The following is a 19707-nucleotide window of genomic DNA, read 5'->3' on the forward strand; positions in this document are numbered from 1 at the left end:
CTACACAGGCTGTCTTGATAGCACCACTTTTCTATTTCAGTTTGTTTTACTGACACAGATAGGTCTTATGGCGATGATTGGATAGGAAAGGGCTAGGAGTGAGAATGAAGCGTCCATGGTCTTAATTAAGGTACAGTCCCAGCATTTGCCTGGTGTGAAAATGGAAAATGACAGAGAACAATCTTCAGGGCTGCTAACAGTGGGGTTCAAACCTACTGTCACCCGAATGCAAGCTCACAGCTGTGCAACCATAACCACACGGCCACTTGCTCGGTTAGCACCATTTCAGAAGGCAGTTCTCTAGCTTAGACCATACGCCTCTTCTTCTGTCATACCCTGGTGGAGTAGCAGCTGTGAACCGTCTAGCACATGCAGACTTGGCCCTTTAGAACGGCCAGATACCCTTTATGATGTCAACCCTATATGGTGGAATGTATTCATTAAAGTGTGCTTCTGTGGTGGTTGGTAGTTTGGTGCTTAATTATTATATGAAGAGGAGTATATTAGGATAAACACAAGTGTTCAGTCCTTGAGTCAGGGGAATTAACCATATGTGGCTAAAATCCCCATCTTGACTAGGAATTGAATCTGGAACCCTGTGTAGTTAGTGGGACGTAAAGCCAATAACATTATTATTTATTCACTTCAGTGCAGACTGTAGCCTGCAGGTGGTCCAAGATTGTTAATGCGTCAAGTCTATGTGGTCTGACACCGAGGTTAGCTGGTTCAAGTCCTGTGGGAGGAAAAAAGTTTCACCATCTGAATGTTGGCTGACAAGGTAGGAGAGGTGGTGGTATACAATTTCTAATCCATAGATTGCACACCAAAAGCCTGGGTTCAATTCCAAACATTTCCACTGTGTCCATATGGAGTGAGGGCATATGATGCTGTTGGTGGTGATTCGTCCTTTGGATGGGTATGTTAAACCTTGAGCAGACCTCTTGGTATTATTCAACAGGAGTAAGCAATGTGTTGACACCAAGTTTCACCCTCTACCTCATTATCATCACACAATTAGATGCATAGGTTACCCATGAGCATCAGCTAGAAAGACCTGCACCAGACCTCTCCAGAGGTCACACGACATCAGTCAGACTCTGCTTAGCTGTTTATGATGACCTGGTTACTCAATGACTATGCATTTACCTTAGCACCTGAAAGTTTCCCCAACACAAATCTTCCAAATCTCAGTCATCCTTGGATTCACTTAGCAATGTTTGTCTATCGTTTCTTTGTATAAATTCTAGAATGTTTATCTCCACACTTGCAATATTACTATTATCCAGAGAAAGTTCTTAACTTAGTCATCAGTTGACCTGATGAAAAGTTATGCCAACTGAATAGCTAATCTGTCTCATATCCCTACAGGAAGATTGACTTTTTTTTTACAATATCAAGGGAATTGCCCAAGAGAACTTAAGAGTCTTTAAATTATATGGGGAGATTTAAGCAGGGCATATATCTCAAAACGGAATCAGAAGACATATTACCTCTATGGGAAGTGGCATAAAAGTTTGCACCTTGAGTGCATGAAGGTGTTCTATTCCATCATGATAAAACTTAAAAAAAAAAAAATAATAATAATAATAATTTCATGCATCTATATGAACATTCAGTCAATTACACACAATTAGTATCTTCATGGAATGAGAGAAAGAGAATGAACATTACAGTAGCTACAGTGCAAAACTACTGTATGTTCATAATCAGTCTGTTAATCTCAATTCTTTAAATCTTAAATTTATTCCCAGTCTTTTGAAATGATCTTTAGTTTTCCCATATCTTTATTCCTTACTCTTGGTATCAGGTACTAAATCAGGGCCTCTCAAATGCCCAAACTCTCACGCGTGCAAACTGAGGCGCACTGTGCACAGTGCATCAGTCCCTCTCGGCTCGGCTCGGACCAGCGCGTCGTCTCTGGGCGACTCGGCTAAGCTTGGCTCAAGCCGGCTCAGATTTGGAGCACTATGGAGCAAGTGAGGTAGAGGGAGACAGGTGGAGCGAGCGAGACAGGTGTGGGGAAAGAGAGAGACAGCGCTATTGCTCAAAATTGAGGAGTGGGGGTCTGCACTCTGGTCAACCAAGCGAAGTCGTCTTTTGCACCGTGCAATGCACTGGTGCATGCACCCTGAGAGGCCCTGTGCTAAATTTTTCTCGGTGAATGTTTGTTAAACAAGGTTGAGTAATTATTCTGAACCAGCAAGATATCACTCTGTTGAATAGGTTCTTTCTGGAATCAGTTTTTTTTTACCAAATTCTCTAAAGAAATTGTTATATCTAAATAATCAGGTGTGAAAGGAGTCTAATGTTAAAAGAATGTAGGCTGTTTCAGAAAGAGATTCAGAGCAGTGACTTATTTGAACAGTAGTACACACCTTCGCAGCATGGGAGAAAGAGAATGAACATTACAATAGCTACTACTGTATGTTCATAATCAGTTTGTTGATCTCAATTCTTTAAATCTTTAAATTCATTCCCAGTCTTTTGGGATGATATTCTGTTTTTCCATATCTTTAGTCTTTGCTCTTGGTGAAAAATGAAAACCTACAACCTGTTTTCCAGTCAATGAGCGGGTGAGGGATGTGATGAATGAAGCAGATATAGGCTGTTAATACGATGGGCTCACCACTCCCAAAGTGATTTATTAATGAGTAATAGATGCTATGAAATGAGAATGGAGAGTGTTGCTGGAATGAAAGATGACAGAGAAAACCGAAGTACCCGGAGAAAAACCTGTCCTGCCTCCGCTTTGTCCAGCGCAAATCTCACATGGAGTGACTGGGATTTGAACCACGGTATCCAGCGGTGAGTGGCCGACACGCTGCCGTCTGAGCCGCAGAGGCTCTACTCTTTGCTCTTGGTATCAGGTGCTAAATGGTTGACTTCACTAAATGCAAAATATTTTTCTCAGTGAATGTTTGTTAAATGAGGTTGAGTAATTATTCTGAACCAGCAAGATATTGTTCTCCTGAGTAGGTTCTTTCTGGAATCAGATTTTCTTTTACCTAATTCTCTATAACAATTGTTATATCTAAGTAATCAGGTGTGAAAGGAGTCTAACAATGAAATAATGTAAGCTAAGTTTCAGAAAGAGAGCAGTGACTTACATTGAGCAGTAGTACACACATAGACGAGAAATCACTGTTAATGAAAATAAATTATATTATTTTTGTCTGTGAAGAAGGTTATACTGAAGTCAGTTAGGTTGCTTATTTTCTCTATACATCCTATTAGCCACTTTCTTATATGTTATGTTTATATGTTTTATTTAAAATGAATTCATTACACTCCTTTTTTTTTTTCTTTTCAGGTCCTCTCTATAGACATGAATAATTTATCTCCGCTAAACAGATATTTTTACCTTAACAAAAGAATTGTAATAATGACTGATGCATGTAGTAAAATATGTATTTTAAAGTACCTCACATAATTTGTTTTGTAATTTTGTGAAAAGTAAGCAAAGTGATCTCCATAGAGACATGAAATCTCCTAACAACTGTAATCAGAAGGCTTCCACCATCTATAACTTTTGATTCTGAACAGGATAATGTGATCAGCTCTATCTATGCCCACTCATCTTTGCCCCCCAGGAATTAACTAAAAATGTATTTCTTTGTATTCTGATTGAACCTCAGAGCAACACATTACTTCAGAAGTGATAGGCTTACATTTTTCACTTTATCAACTTCCTGACAGGTAATCAGCTACATATCTTTAACACATTGGGTGGCTAGCCTCCTTTGTAATTTGGTAGACTGCCTCAGCTTATTGGACCTGTTACCACTTCACGTTTTCTTCCTGTAAAAAAGATAATATAAGATAAATGCTCACTTCCTATTTACCGAACATTCTGTAACTCTTGCTTCTTCAAGTTAACTGGTTTTTGAATGGTGTTAGTGAGATGATGAATGTATAAGGTTGGAGGTTGGATCAAAGGGCTCCTGGACTTCCTCTTCTGATGAAAAAGTATGGTACATTGTGTACCATTATCTCCATTGAAATAGTTACCTTGTGCAGCAACCCATCAGTCCCACCATTTCTGCCACTGCTGGAATATGGCCTGGTGATTATTATGTGTCAACGAGTCCAGAACTTTTTGTGATTTACACTGGTTCTTGCCAGTGGTATGAAAACAGCAACCTTTCAGCTGCATCTTCATTCTTGAGAAGAGAAAGAAGTTGAGGGAGCTAAATCTGGCTAGTACGGTGAGTGCAGAAGGGGTAACATGTTGCGTTTGATGAGAAACTCAGTAACAAGGGATGCTCGGTGATGTGTGCATTGTTGTTGTAGAGAATTAAATTCTTCATGCAACACAGATCTGGTTGCTTTTGCCAAATGTTCTCCCTCAAATCCTGCAGAACATCACAGTAAAATGTTCTGTTGAAGGTCTGGCTCTGGGGAACAAATTTCCGACGAACAGTGCCATGGATATCGAAAGATACGATAAGCATAGTCTTCAAGTTGAGCTGCTCATTCTCATCTTCTGTGGTTATGGAGATGATGGGCTCTTCCATTTCGATGATTGCCACTTTGTCTTAGCATCATGCCTGTACACCCAGGACCCATCGCTGATGATGATCCTGGGCGTGAAGTATGGATAATCTGTGGTACGTTTACGGAGATCTTGACACACTGCAATGTGATGGTCTTTCGGTCAGGTTTCAGAAATCGGGGGATGATCTTGAAAGTGACACATCAAATGTCCAATTTTGATGCAGAGATTGTCTGCACAACACACCAACAATGTTTGCAATGTCATCAATCATCCTCTAATGCTCCTCACATGCAAGTTCCCAAATTTATTCCACATTTTCAGGGAGTGATACTCATGGAAGATCTTCTAAATTGCTCTTCATCTTTAAGGGACATTCTTCCACCTGTGAACCACCTCTATCACTTGAACCACTGTGTATGACTCATTGTCTCGTCATCATATGCTTGCTGAAGCATCTTCAATGCCTGTGTGCCAAATTTGCTAAAATTAGCACAAAATTTCATGTTGGCTTGTTCCACCTTTCTGTCTATGAAATAATTGCAGACTACAACACACACATGTTCACAGAATCATCATAACAGAGCTAGTCTGGAAACTTTTTAATCTGATCTTGTATATCACTCCACAACTGATTATGTGCATAAATCCCATTGGCCTTTCACCCAGTGCACCCTTAGTCAGATTTAGAACTGTATTCTACCTCCTACCTGTCAGTTTCCTCTAATGTATACACAGAGTGTAATGAAAATTCCATACAATAATTGCAGTCCATAATGAAGGGGATCATCATTCAAGTATTCTGCCTTATGGCAAGTCTTGTCATGGGATAAACCTCTTCCATTTTTGCCTGTCTGTAGACAAGTTTTTCATCTCTAAATATTTCTTTCCTTTGATGTTGTCCAGGATTTGATATCTTTTCCTTCCTCTTCTTCTTTTGCCTTTCACCATTCCTTCTATTCCTGTTTTCAGTAAACAGTCCCTCCTCAAACAATGTCCAATCTAGTTCATTTTTCTCCTTCTAATGATTTGCAGATCGTCTTCTCCAACTCTTCATTCCCTACCCGGTCTTCCCATTTCACTTGTCCTATTCTCCTCCATATCCACAACTCTAGTGCCTCCAATTTTCTTTCGTCTTTCTTCTGTACTGTCCAAGTCTTTGCACCATACAGCGCAATGCTCCAAATATAACACCTGGGAATTCTTTTCCTCTCATCTTTGTTTAGTGGCCCACAAAGTAATTTCAATTTTCTCTTTAAGCCTTCTTTTGACATAGCAATTCTTTTCTTAATTACTGTTGTGCAGTACATATCTTCCCCGATCGTACTTCCCAAATTTTTAAAGTTATTGACTTGCTCTATTTCTGCACCCCCTGCACTGAGTTGGCCATGTGGTTAGGGGCACACAGCTGTTAGCTTGCATCCGGGAGATAGTGTCCGACTCGTTGGCTGTACGGTCAGCGTACTGGCCTTCGGTTCAGAGGATCCCGGGTTCGATTCCCGGCCGGGAATTGGTTAATTGGTTAATTCCAATGGCACGGGGGCTGGGTGTATGTGTTGTCTTCATCATCATTTCATCCTCATCACGATGCGCAGGTCGCCTACGGGAGTCAAATAGAAAGACCTGCACCTGGCGAGCCGAACCCATCCTGGGATATCCCGATACTAAAAGCCGTATGACATTTCATTTCGGGAGATAGTGGGTTTGAGCCCCACTGTCGGCAGCCCTGATAGATGGTTTTCCATGGTTTCCCATTTTCACACCAGGCAATGTACCAGGGGATGACCTTAATTAAGGCCACAGCCGCTTCCTTCCCACTCCTAGGCCTTTCCTATCCCATCGTTACCATAAGACCTATCTGTGTTGGTGCGACGTAAAGCCAATTCCAAAAACAAAATCTTTTTCCTCCAGTTATCATACTTTTGGTCTTTTTCTTATTAATTCTCATTCCATATTCTTCTAGCTTTGTGTTGAGTTCATCTAACATTTGTATCATCAGGATAATTAAAAGGAGGACAGAAACCAACCCTCTAACTCACAAATTTTCATCCAGTGTCAAATGGGTCAAATAATGCAGTGTGATTTTAGACATGGTCTGTGGCCTATGTACAGTACTATGAAACGTTATAAAACACAGTTATTTTGTGAAATCCACTTTTTCAGTGTCTAAGAGTTGTGAATCAAGATCCGTCAGAAACCAGAGGTCAAATTTTTGCACAGATACAAAACTTTGTTCACCACTATTGTCATACTAAAGAAATAGTGCAACTGAGACCAATCAGAATGAGCATTCAGATTCCAACCCTGATAATAATTATTGTCATAATACTGCATTGCCTTATTTTCTCCCAATTGACTCTGAATAAAATTTGGGAGTTAGAGGGTTGGGTTCTATCCTTTTTTATATGTACTGATCCTCTTTATCATGGCTTGTGATTGTTATTGATTGGCATGTTTTGTACATGTTGCATTGTAAATTAAGAGGAGACAGAAGGCCATTCTGGAGTGCTTTTTGATACAGGAGGCTCTTATTATAAGCAAATTATTTGAAGTGTTTCATGGTATTGTTTATCTTGTGTAAACTAATATTAAACATAAATAAACATGTACTGTATGTGTGTTGTCCCATGAAAGTTTTAACATGATTAATTTTATTTCCTTAGGATGTTATATTTCATCACAAGGTTTAAGAGGACAACTAATATACTGTGTATGTATCAGGGATATCACATTTATGAGTATGAAATATAGAGCGATCTAATATTATTGCTATCCTTTAGTGAAAGGCTAACTATTCTAAATTTATATCTTTCTTTTACTCCTGTTTAGACAAGAATGAGCCATCAAGATTTCTGGGAGAAGGGGTGAGCTTTAAAGCCAAACTGATTGGGATCTTGGAAGTGAGTGAAGCACGAGGGGACAGGATGTGCCAGGAAGCCCTGGCAGACTTGAAGATGGCCATCCGTGCAGCAGGGGAGCACAAACAAAGAATTAACATCAACATAGCCATCGATGGTCTACGACTTAGGGATGAAAAAACAGGGGTGAGTAAACTTATCGTTAGTACAGCCTCTTTAAACTCACTGGGCCATGTCATTTGTCTTGGCACCTGTTTGTCATGATGGTTCAGTTGATGTATAATACACTGTCATGCACTTGAGTATTCAAACCGAAAACCCCCGTGAATGAACTGAGTGCTTCGGTAGAAGTCCATTTAACTGAGCAAAGTAAGCTTATAGTTCTATGTGAATATTAATACTGTTACCATAGCCATGACCTCCTCTGCTTCTGTAGTTCTTAGCTTGAATTCATTAAACATCATTTTAACTGTCATTTCTTGTATTCTCCCTCTACTTTTCCTATAATTTAGAACTGATTTCATCAGTCTTCGAGGTAACTTGCCAATCCTGTGTTTAACTTGCATGATTTGACACTGAAAGCCAATCATATGTACTGGTTCATCTAACATTCTTATTCCTTACTTAACCATTATCCCTGCTTTGTTGTGAATACCTTTGTGCTATTGTAGCAACTTGTTTGTACCACTGATAATTCTTGCTACACAAGAACCTTGTTTATCCACATTAAAAGGGACCGGAACTGATCCAGATTATAAAAAAGTCTGGATAATCTGGAAAAAATAAAATTAAAAAAAAAAACCGTACAGTACATGTTATATAACCTGTTAACATAAGTTGTACAGTGATACCTTTTTCCCAGTTGTACAAAAAAATATACAAAACACTTTTCGTACATTTACGACTGTTTTATGCTCTAAAATAATGTGTGAGTTTTTTTTCTGTTTTACATTTGTATAGCTTTTGCGCACAGCACGATCATGAAGACGTTTTACTAACAACAGTTCTGTTGATGTGGTTTCAGTCAAGGATTCTAAATAGGCCATCAGTTTCTCCAGCTGCATTGTTGCCTCTCCATGAGTCCTTGTTTCTTATGATGAAGCGCCGGTTTCATTTTCGAGTTCACCATCAGTGAATTAATAGTACGTTGCATTCAGAAGAGCGCGAGTTGTAATCCCACCTTGGCCATACTGGGAATGGTTTTCCACAGTTTCCTATTCTCAATTCCAAGCGAACGCCAGGACTGTACCTTTGATAGACCATGGCCGAATTACTTCCAATTCCTGTCCTTAACTGTCCTTGGCAGAAAAGACATTCAAGAAGAGTCGACACCATAAAAGAAACACTGTGCAATTAAAAATAAACTATTATTTTTGATCCGGATAAACCGGAGATCTGGATTAATGAGGGCCGGATAAACAAGGTTCTTTTGTACTTTCAAGATCCTTATCTCCAACTTTTGAATACAGTATTTGAAGGCCACTCAGTGCACACTACCATGGGAGCCTATATCCTATACTTGTCCAGGCTTTAATGGTTGATGTCAATTGACAAGCTTTGCTCTTCTTCTGGGTATTAGGCCATGTTGACATTATAAATGTGTTGATGTTTCAGTTGCTTTTCAGTAGCCCCTACCAAGAGAAAATGACTAGGACTGGTGAGTGTCTGTACTTTTCTAGCAATGAGAAGGCTCGGTTGTGGTGCTAGTATTGACTTGCCTCTCTCTCAGATTGGTGTTTCCAGGACCTACACAATGTGACCCAGCGCTGCCATTTTTCTGTCATCTAGTAGTGACTAACGGTCGCCAAACTTTGCTAATTTGTAACCCGCTCTTCTTTTCTGTTGAAACACTTGTCGTGTTTCGTTATCTGCAAAGCTTCTTAACAGAGATGTGCATGATGGAGGAAGGTAGTAGCCAGAACTGTGGTTTCCTCAAATTCAGTTTGATGATCGAGGAAAGAGAGGAAATGCTCTGCCACTGCAGGTTTCTTAGGTTAGATGAGATGACAATGACACGTTCTCTCAGTCTGGTATTAATTCTGTGTTTGGTTGTCCTGATATAAGCCTTCTAGCATGAACAGGGAATAAATACATACCTATGCTGGAGAGCAATATCTATGAATACAAAGAAAAGATTAGTCCATTAGCTTGTGTTCTTGATCTTCCTGTATGGATGCGAAACTTGGACCATAAAAGCTAAAGACAGGAACTGAATCAACGCCTTTGAAATGTGGTGCTATTATTATTAAGCGTATGGAATTTACATAATGGACAAGTATATACAATATTATACAAAAGAAAAAAGAAAAACCTGCAAAGAATACATGGTACTAGGTAGGGAACAATTACACATGGACTTAGAGAGAACTTCTGCAAATGGTCCTTCTCAGGACCAACCTGCAAAGATACTAGGACCTTCTTTACGAAATGTGGTGTTGGAGAAGGATGTTGCGAATACCGTGGACAGCCAGGTGAACAAATGATTCTGTCATCCAGGAAATTGGAATACAAGAAAGTCTATGCCAAGTTGTGTACCAGAGAATCCTGCAATTCTTTGATCACATTATGAGAAGAGAGGATGACAACCTGGAAAAATTAATTGTCCAAGGAAAAGTTCCTAGCACAAGGATACAAGGACGGGTCACACAAAGATGGGTTGATCAAGTAAGAGAGATCATGGACTTACCATGGAGAGTTACTGTCCGGAAAACGCAAGTATGTACAGAATGATATCAGCTTATAAAAGAAACAACAAAGTCCTTGGGCCACGATGCTCAGTCATAAGTAGAACAACTGGAGAGAGAGAGAGAGAGAGAGAGATGCTGAAGAGAGGATCTCAAGGGTTTTTAGAGCTGATTTTTTGTAGTTGTACAGGCAGACTTGACGTTGTGGATGTTTATTGCACTTTGTTTAATTTTGTCACATTATACTCCTTGGTGTTGCTTGTAGTTATCACATCATATTATCATCATGAGAGAATACTCTGCCTAAGTAATAGAAATGATGTATCTGTCCTCAACTTCAGAATCTTCTCTGGTATTCAACATTTTGAATTATAAGATTTCATCCTTACAAGTCACTACGATTGTCTATACTTTATTGATTATTTTCTGGCTGTTCAGTCTTGAGATCAGTGTTGAGGCAGTTTCATGTCAGACATTTCCTTTTGTGATACTAACTTTCCAATTACAGCCATCAAATTTTTTTATTTATTGCTAGTTGCTTTACGTCGCACCGACACAGATAGGTCTTATGGTGATGATGGGATAGGAAAGAGCTAGGATTGGGAAGAAAGCGGCCTTGGCCTTAATTAAGGTACAGCCCCAGCATTTGCCTGGTGTGAAAATGGGAAACCATGGAAAACCATCTTCAGGGCTGCCGACAGTGGGGTTCGAACCCACTATCTGCCGGATGCAAGCTCACGGCTGTGCACTCCTAACCACATGGCCAACTCGCCCGGTCATCAAAGATTTACCATCAAGGTAATATATGGTCATGATGAAGGTGCTGGCAGTTGCTCATAAACATTACACAATGGCCATTTTTTTTTTTCATTGTAATGGATGATTGGATGATTGTATTTTCAATTTTTAATTTCATGACACTGTTCTGCAAATTATAACAGAGTGTATGTCTACCCCTCAGTTATGTTTTCCTGATACAGGGTTGGAGATGAGGTGAGATGAAATTATAAGGCATGTTTTATTATGGCTCGTTGCTGTTTCTGACACTAACCTCAGCTGAGGATCTTATAGTATGGCCTCATCTACCGTGTGCAGACATTTTAATTTTATGCCCTCTGGCTATCTGCTCATCAATTTCAACGTTCCATTTTACTCTAGGCCTACTAACTCTCTCTTGGGTGTCTATGGCTGAGTTTTAATTAATTCTGTCGAGAATGCACCAGATGTGTTGCCAGAGATCTTTTACATGCCGGCATTTTTGACGTGGATTGTCGAATGGACTTTTAAAAAATCTGACTACTTCTGCTGGGTTTGAATCCACTATCTTGGGATCCAGAGGCTGTCGCTCTGCCACTGATCCACAGAGAGAGTTGAGGAACTAATGAAGATAAAATGAATGATAGTGAATAAAATTGGGCAAGGAAGTGGAAGGAATTGGCTGTGACGTATAGGAACTGTTCAGACATTTGCCTGGAAGTGAAAATGGGAAACCACCGGGCGAGTTGGCCGTGCGCGTAGAGGCGTGCGGCTGTGAGCTTGCATCCGGGAGATAGTAGGTTCGAATCCCACTATCGGCAGCCCTGAAAATGGTTTTCCGTGGTTTCCCATTTTCACACCAGGCAAATGCTGGGGCTGTACCTTAATTAAGGCCACGGCCGCTTCCTTCCAACTCCTAGGCCTTTCCTATCCCATCGTCACCATAAGACCTATCTGTGTCGGTGCGATGTAAAGCCCATAGCAAAAAAAAAAAAAAAAATGGGAAACCACCGAAAATTTTTAAGACAGTTGATGGTGGGATTCAAGCTTACTTACCTCCTGAATGCAGAGCTTGGCTTCATAGCATTAGCACATTAAAAAGTGTGGCCACTCTGCTCAGTAAATTATAACAAAGTATGTTCACATGTCCTCTAGCAGTTATATTACCCCCAACAAATCCAGTTCTTCTACAGTAATTCATGCCGTCCTCTACATTTGATTATTGGTGCAATGTTCTTAGATTTGAACATACAAAAGTTGAATACTAGAAAAACATGTGGAATTGATAAATTTCTGGGGACATAATGGGCTGTATACTTTGGATGATTGTATTTTCAATTTCAAATTTCATGACACTGCTCTGCAAATTATAACAGAGTGTATGTCTACCCCTTAGTTCCATTTTCCTGATACAGGATCGGGAATGAGGTGAGATGAAATCATATGGCATGCACACACAAATATTCATATTCAATTTCCCTGGGAGTCTGATTACCTCGGATTGAGCAGGGGTATTTCAGTCGCCTTGACAAAGAATACTGCAATGTATTCGAAATGTCGGCAAAGTATGTGATCTAACTTAAAATCCAATGAAAGTATTTATTAAACCACCTATTCAATACTTTTTGTCCACTTATATGTGGTTACAAATACATATGACTTGTAGTAAAGTATATGATATCGAACTGGTTCGATAACACTACCCTTTTGACTGTACGTGATTGCTGATATGAATTTGGGACCTTCCTTGGTGTGGCTGATCAGCTTCACTTCACTTCGTGTTCATTTAACTTTGTTTCTTAATGTGCTGTGGTTGAATCTGTTGTGCATTTTTTACATGAAGTGGTTGTTTCCTATGGTCTTTATCAATTGCAATGAACTAAAAAATCAGTCAGTTCTTCTCCTCCACTCTGGCAGGTAAGAAATCAAAACTTTCTGAGAATGAATCGAGTGAATGTTGTGTGCTGAAAACAAGTTCAATTGAATCTGTAAAAGCTGAACATGTGGTTGTGGCTACCAAACATGCAGGTGCAAATGAAAATCTTCCCAAAGAGTTAGACCCTGCAGAAAAAAAAAAAGACATTGATTGTGAAATATAAAAAGCTTGGCTGCAAAATGCACTATGCCAAGAAGTAATCAATTTGAGCCCGGACAGAAACAAAAAAGGGGTGAATACTTCTAAGTCATAGGCAAATGTTCAGATTACTTCTTTTGGTGAAAATCAAAATCAAATTACTCCACTTCAAAAAAAGGATCCATGGTCATGAAATTAGTTTCATTTGTAAGGCTGCCACTGGCATATCAACTGCTGCAAAAGAAAAAGTTGGAGGTCTCTTTTATTCAAGCTTTTAAACATGACAAAGAGATAACCTCCAATATCTTCAGAACAGCCTAAAGAATTGCCAAGAAAAATCAGACATTCAATAAGTTTGAATCTGAAATTCATCTCCAAGAAGTGAATGGTAACAACATGGGCCAAATTCTGCATTCGACCAATGCTTGTATCAACATAGTTAAGCATATTTGAGTTGAAATAAAGAAAACCCTAATGAAAATTTAATCTAATTGCAAGATTTCTTGGCTAATTGATGAGAGCACTACTATTAGACAATTATCATCTTTAATAATACATGTCAGGGCAATGCTTCCTGATATGGATGAACATACAAATCTGTTTATTGATACTGTTAAGTTGCAAAATGTGTCTGCCCAAGGTATTTTTCAATGCCTGATTAACATTTGAATGAATGGGGCTTCTCTCAAAAATGTTTGAAAGAAAACATTATTGCAGTAACGTGTGATGGAGCCACTGTGATGTTTGGAAGAAAAGAAAGGCATAATGACTTGGATTAAGACTCTGCGCAAACCATAGACTTGAACTTCCTGTTGGAGATGTGATTACGAAGGACTTCCCATCACAGATTAATTATTTTAAGTCATTTCTTGACAAACCTTATACATTATACTACCAATCTCCTAAAAATGCCAGAAAAATGAGAAATATTTTTGACGATCTGGACCAGCAACTGTAACACATTGGAAGAATTAAGAATATTCATTGGGTAGCTTCAAGTGTTTCTCCAGTTTGGAAAAACTATGGATTACTTGTGTCACATTTCAAATGAGCAAAACAGAATGAGAACAGGGACAAGAGTGAAAGAGTTATCTACGATGGTCTCTTGAAAAAAAATTACGATTGTTGATTTTATTTTTGATGGTCTTACGTGTGATGCTCTTCAAGAGTTGTCAGAACTCAGTGATGAGCTACAAGCACATGATATGACTCTTTATTAGGCTCATAAAGTAATATCCAGCCAGATTATTCTGTTTGAAGATAGGAAATTTAATAGGGGATTTTACTATCGTGAAGCTCGAAGTGCTGCTGAGAATTTGAAATTCAAGGGAGTTACCCTGGAGAAACAAGGAAGAAGTAGAGCAGCCAGTGCAAAAAGTTATCTTGATCCTGAAATGCTCTATGGCAGCTTTACCCCCCAGAACTAACATCCAGTCTCCAAGACCGACTGCCCAATTATTCTCCTATAACTTTAGTGCGCATGCTTTGTTTATGCTTTGCTCGTTAGTACCTTCAAATCGGTCAATGTACTTATTGTTGCGTGAATGTTAAGTGCCTGGCTCAAGTTCTTAGCAAGATTTCCTTTATTTTGGTCTCTCAGACCAAAGTTAGTACTCGTACTACTTTCTGCTGGAAATGAAACTAAATTAATTATGAACATGAACAACAAGAGTACATGCTGAAATTACTACTGGAATCTGAATGGAATGATGTGGCTGCAGAAGATTTGGAAGATTTTGTGGAACAAGATCATCTTGAATGTCGTGAAGAAGATTCGGAGTTGGAACAGGACGTGGAGGAGATACAGAATGAGCAAGATATTAATAATGGGACTCCTACACAACAAAAATGGCAACGTAATGTTCTGCACTTCATTGGAAAAGATGATGTCATGAAATGGAAAATGCATATTCCTCCTCAAAATGTGAGAACTCGCTCAGTGAATATCGTAACTCATTTGCCTGGGTGAAAGGACCAGCAAGAAATTTGACTTCTACTGTAGATATATGGAACTGCTTTTTTGATACTAGAATTATAAACATTCTGGTCGATTGTACAAATCTTCTATAACCCATGAACCATATGACCAAGAATATCGAACTACAAGACCTACTGACTTAATGGAAATTAAGGCTTTGTTAGGTTTCTTGTACCTTTCTGGTGTACATTAGACAAACCACTTGAACACAACAGACTTATGGAATGTCTTAAAAACTTTCCAGTCTGTCAGACACACAACAAATTCAAATGCAAATTAAAACACGATAAGCATACCTGTAAAAATCACATTTTATATACAAAGAATGACATGTTTTGTTCTACAAGAACATCCTCAGATTTTATCAAATCACTTAAATTATGTGCACATATGTACAGTATAGTTTACATAGTGTAAACTTGTCAATGATATGGATTTAGGTAATAATATGAACCATATGTGAGTAAAAAATGATTGCGTGGGAAACAACTAACACCGTATAGTGAAATATTTTGTACTTATCTACACTGCCAAAGAAACGTCTGTTGTCACCTGTCACTATAATAGATCTGTGAGCCTGGGAGAGGAGCGGTTTTGAACTTAGCTAATGGTTCCTCGGGGAGGGGTAGAGGAGGGGAGGGGCGCGTGTAATGATGTGGATCTTTCCTATTGGTTGGAGGAGAGCAGATTGCTACCTTTTTCATCCTAAAGCCTGCAACTGTAACCTGGAGAGAGGGTGGGGGATGGGGTATTGGGGGCGGAGCATTGTGAAACTTTATTCCAACTATCTTCATGTAGGAGTAATGTATTATATATTATGAATAAATGCAAGTTTATGATGTAAGTTTAATAAATTAGTTATTGAAATAGAGTGTACCTATTAGACGTTATTTTTAATGTTAACCCATGTTCTGACTACATAAACATTTATTTTATAATTGTTTATATTTACTATTAATATTATTATTAACTAGCGAATGTACCCGTGCTTCGCTACGGTATTCTACATTGTATTCGAATATCGAAGTAAATAGTGTACATGCAGTAAATAAGATAGTTTTAAAATTGCATGTCTCTTAGCGTTATCCGAGAAAGAGCATGGGGAGGTCCCCGTACGTTTCCAATGTAAAGTGTTTGTTACCGATTTGTGATATAACGGCAGGCTCACTTGCCTACTGGCATTCACAATCAGGTTGGGAAGTTTACATTATAATTGCAGGCCCCATTGCCTACTATGCGGACAGAATCGATTTGGGGAGTTTTCGTTAAAATGGCAACCCCCCTTTCCTACCTCCAGACAGATTACAGTTTTTATTATAATGGCAGGCAATTACCCTACTATCACTCGAAATTGAGTTGTGCAGTTATCATTATAATGACAGGCCCCTTTTCCTACTGCCAGCCAGCGTACTGCCAGTCACACCAAGTTGGTGAGTTTCCATCAAAATAGCAGGCCACTATGCCTAATGCCAGTCACATTTTAGATGAGTACATTTCTTTATAATGGCGGGCACCCTTGCCTACTGCCAAACACAATCGGGTAGGGGAGTTTTAAACAAAACTGCATGCTCACTTACCTTCTGCAAGTCAAATCGAGAAGGGAACTATTCATTACAATTGTAGACCTTCCTTACTAATGACAGTTACACAGGAGTTGGAGAAGGAACCCTTTCCTACTGCCAGTCAAAGTCGGTGTGGGGAGTACTGATTACAATAGCAGACCGACCCTTTCTCGATCGCTAAATCGACATCAGTGAATATATATAGATCGACATACGAAAGTATATGCGTGTTTACAATATTGAAGACCTTCATTTACAGATTAACTGCTACTAAACGTACGTCATATCGACAAAGGATTATACCATAAGACACGCCGGATTTAGTGGCCTAAATGGCTGGTCCAATGATATGTCATCTATTCTTGGGTCAGATTTAGAAACGTGGAACAGGGTAAAGGTTTTGTAAGATCATCTCACATTACATTACTTTTCGGATAATAATGTGACAGCTACATACGTAGCATTTGGCTCACATATGGCTACTGAGTGGGCCAATTTTCGTGAAGAGTTTGATGATTCTGTATTTCATATAAGTAATTGAAAGTATGAATAATGCATGTGAAAATTCCAAATTGACTTAACATCGATTAATAGAGAAAAATCAAACGTAAAAGGGATACAGATACGGCATAAAGTCATAAGACCAAGGTTGTAGATCATTCCAAATTGAACGGAGATTGTGCAATCCGTTACGTGATAGGAATTTCCGAAGGTCTGCACCATCATTAAAATTGCCTGCATATTTCAATATTCTTCGGGGATAAAAAATGAAAAATTTAATGATATAGGATTTTTCATTCGTTACAGGCTAAAACGTATAATTTTGTCAAATTTCAATTATCTTCTTATTCTTCTGGCAGATTATGCCACAATGTGGATTTTGGGCGAGGTGGGTAAAAATTAGGACTTTCAGGAAATCAAAAATTATGGAGATTGTTATTATTACCCCTTAAACGGAAAGCTGTACGAAAATTTCGCCAAAATAGTCAGTGTAGAGGTACACAGTCGTTACGATTTGATTTATATAGATAAGGAATCTGCTCCATGTAAAACACCTTTTGGGCTATGTCCGCTGGACTTAACCTGCAAAAGTGACCATTCATGATATTTCCCTTATTAATCCTCCTGACGAAAAAATGCACATGAAAAAAAAGGTTTAGAGGTGGAATTCCATCAGGTTTGGTCGATTTCCAGCCAGGTTGGTCTTGTTCTGTATATATTGTGGAAGAGTAAAATCACCATTTCGGTTCCTTATAAACCGCCAGTCCATTCCGGAACATGAAATGTTATTTACATTTAAAACCTACCTTTGGACAGGTGGATGCTAAATATAAATTTTGTTTCGAATGTCTTCAGTAGTTTTCAAGTTGTAAGGAATACGCTTTACACGCACCCGCTCGTGAGTTAAGTCCGATGGGACTTGTACAGAAAAACGGTCCTTTAATGATATCTCCCTTATTGATCCTCGTATCGAAATGATGCACATGAGAAAAAAAGGTTTAGACATTAATTTCTACCAAGGTAGGTAGACTTCCATAAACTTTTGTTGTGTATATTTTTTGGAAGTGAAAAATCACTGTTTCGGTTTCGTATAAACCCCCAGTTAGTTCAGGGATTTAGAAACAATATTTGCCCTGAAACCTATCAAGGACAGGTGTATTCTAAATACGAATCTTGGTGGAAATGCATCCAGTAGTTTCTAGCATTCACGTACATACGGCGTAATTAAGGAAGAAAATAATACAGTTAAGAATGTTGAAACTAATAGAAAATGGATTATAACTGAGGACAGCCGGATAACGACAAATAAATAAATGCCGTGAGTTATGGATATAATAAAGCGCTAACAGAGGAGAAATTTAGGTTCAGTGATTCTTAGGTAAACAAATATGAAGATGACTAATGGTGTTATTACTTAATCTATTCGAGGGCGGTTATAACCTCCAACGATATTCCGCCAATATCCCGCAGATGAGCCGATTGATGCCTCTCTTGCCATCTACCCAAGGAACAACCACGAATTTAAAAGCATGATGAGGAAAATGGCAATACGTTACTTCCCTACTGGCATGCAGTCAGAGACGTTGCCATGGTAACCTGTAGGTTCGTTGTCGGTCTGTCGGTCACTAAATGCAGAGCATGATACCAGCAGAAAATTGTAAATTTCTCCGTCATGTGAAGAGTAAGGTAAATTATGAACATGATGAAAGTTGTTTATAATGAAGAGACGTTTCACGTACGGTAAACGAAGTTTACAGAAAATCAATAGTATAAGAGAAAATAGAGGAAAACCACTGTGGTTTTCCTATAAACACCCCGTCTATTCAAAGATTTTAAAATTATATGCATATCGGAACCTTTCCTGGGATAAGTATACTCTAAATATGAAGTTTGGCTGAGATCTATCCAGCCGTTTCGACGTGATGGTGGGAAAACCACTCTGGTTTTCCTATAAACCCCCCGTCTATTCAAGGATTTTAAAATGATATGCATATCTAAACCTTCCCCGGGATTAGTATACTCTAAATACAATGTTTGGTTGAGATCCATCCAGCCGTTTCGACGTGATGGTGGAAAAACCATTCTGATTTTCCTATAAACCCCCCATATATTCAAATATTTTAAAATGATATGCATATGGAAAACTTCCCCGCGATGAGTATCCTCTAAATATGAAGTTTGGTTGAGATCTATCCAGCCGTTTCGACGTGATGGTGGAAAAACCATTCTGGTTTTCCTATAAACCCCCTGTCTATTCAAGGATTTTAAAATGATATGCATATCAAAACCTTCTCCGGGATGAGTATACCCTAAATATGAAGTTTGGTTGAGATCTATCCAGCCGTTTCGACGTGATGGTGGAACAGACAAACAGACAGACAAACAGAAACAATTTTATTTATATAGATTTTTACACTCGTTCTTCACCCCCTTTCCATCCCCGCCCAAAGGAGTCCTATGAGTGCCTTACACAACAGTATATTTTTTTCCCAGATATTAAGTCTTATTTGTACCTATTTTGGTTGACAGCTATGCCCAAACGTACATGCATAATCTCACTGCTCTAGAATCCTGGAGCTGACGTTGCCATGGTTACGGCAGTTCATTTCTTTATCCGATTCCTAGAGCAGGGGTAGTGTGGTGCCAATATCTCCGTAACGGTTGGTTTTAGGGCCTTAAAACATGGTTTTCGGGCCCGTAGGGCTTACCGAGTTTTGTTCTTTGCGTCAAGAGGATTAAATTGAGCTTTGTCTCGTCCTTATACGACAAATTCGATATTTTGCCTATAATAGTATAAGAGAA

The 19707-nt window shown here is 38.9% G+C and overlaps 1 protein-coding gene across 1 annotated transcript in view; it reads left to right on the forward strand.

Annotated features, from left to right (window-relative positions):
• Positions 1 to 4543: 4543 nt before the first annotated feature.
• Positions 4544 to 19707, forward strand: part of Dab (DAB adaptor protein) — a 104983-nt gene continuing 89819 nt past the window's right edge. The window contains exons 1-2 of the mRNA XM_068227811.1: positions 4544 to 4607; positions 7322 to 7536. Coding sequence (XP_068083912.1) covers positions 4544 to 4607; positions 7322 to 7536 — 279 coding nt within the window. The remainder of the gene's footprint in view (positions 4608 to 7321; positions 7537 to 19707) is intronic.

The sequence above is a fragment of the Anabrus simplex genome, chromosome 5 (assembly GCF_040414725.1).
Source record: "Anabrus simplex isolate iqAnaSimp1 chromosome 5, ASM4041472v1, whole genome shotgun sequence".
NCBI classification, from domain to species: Eukaryota; Metazoa; Arthropoda; class Insecta; order Orthoptera; family Tettigoniidae; genus Anabrus; species Anabrus simplex.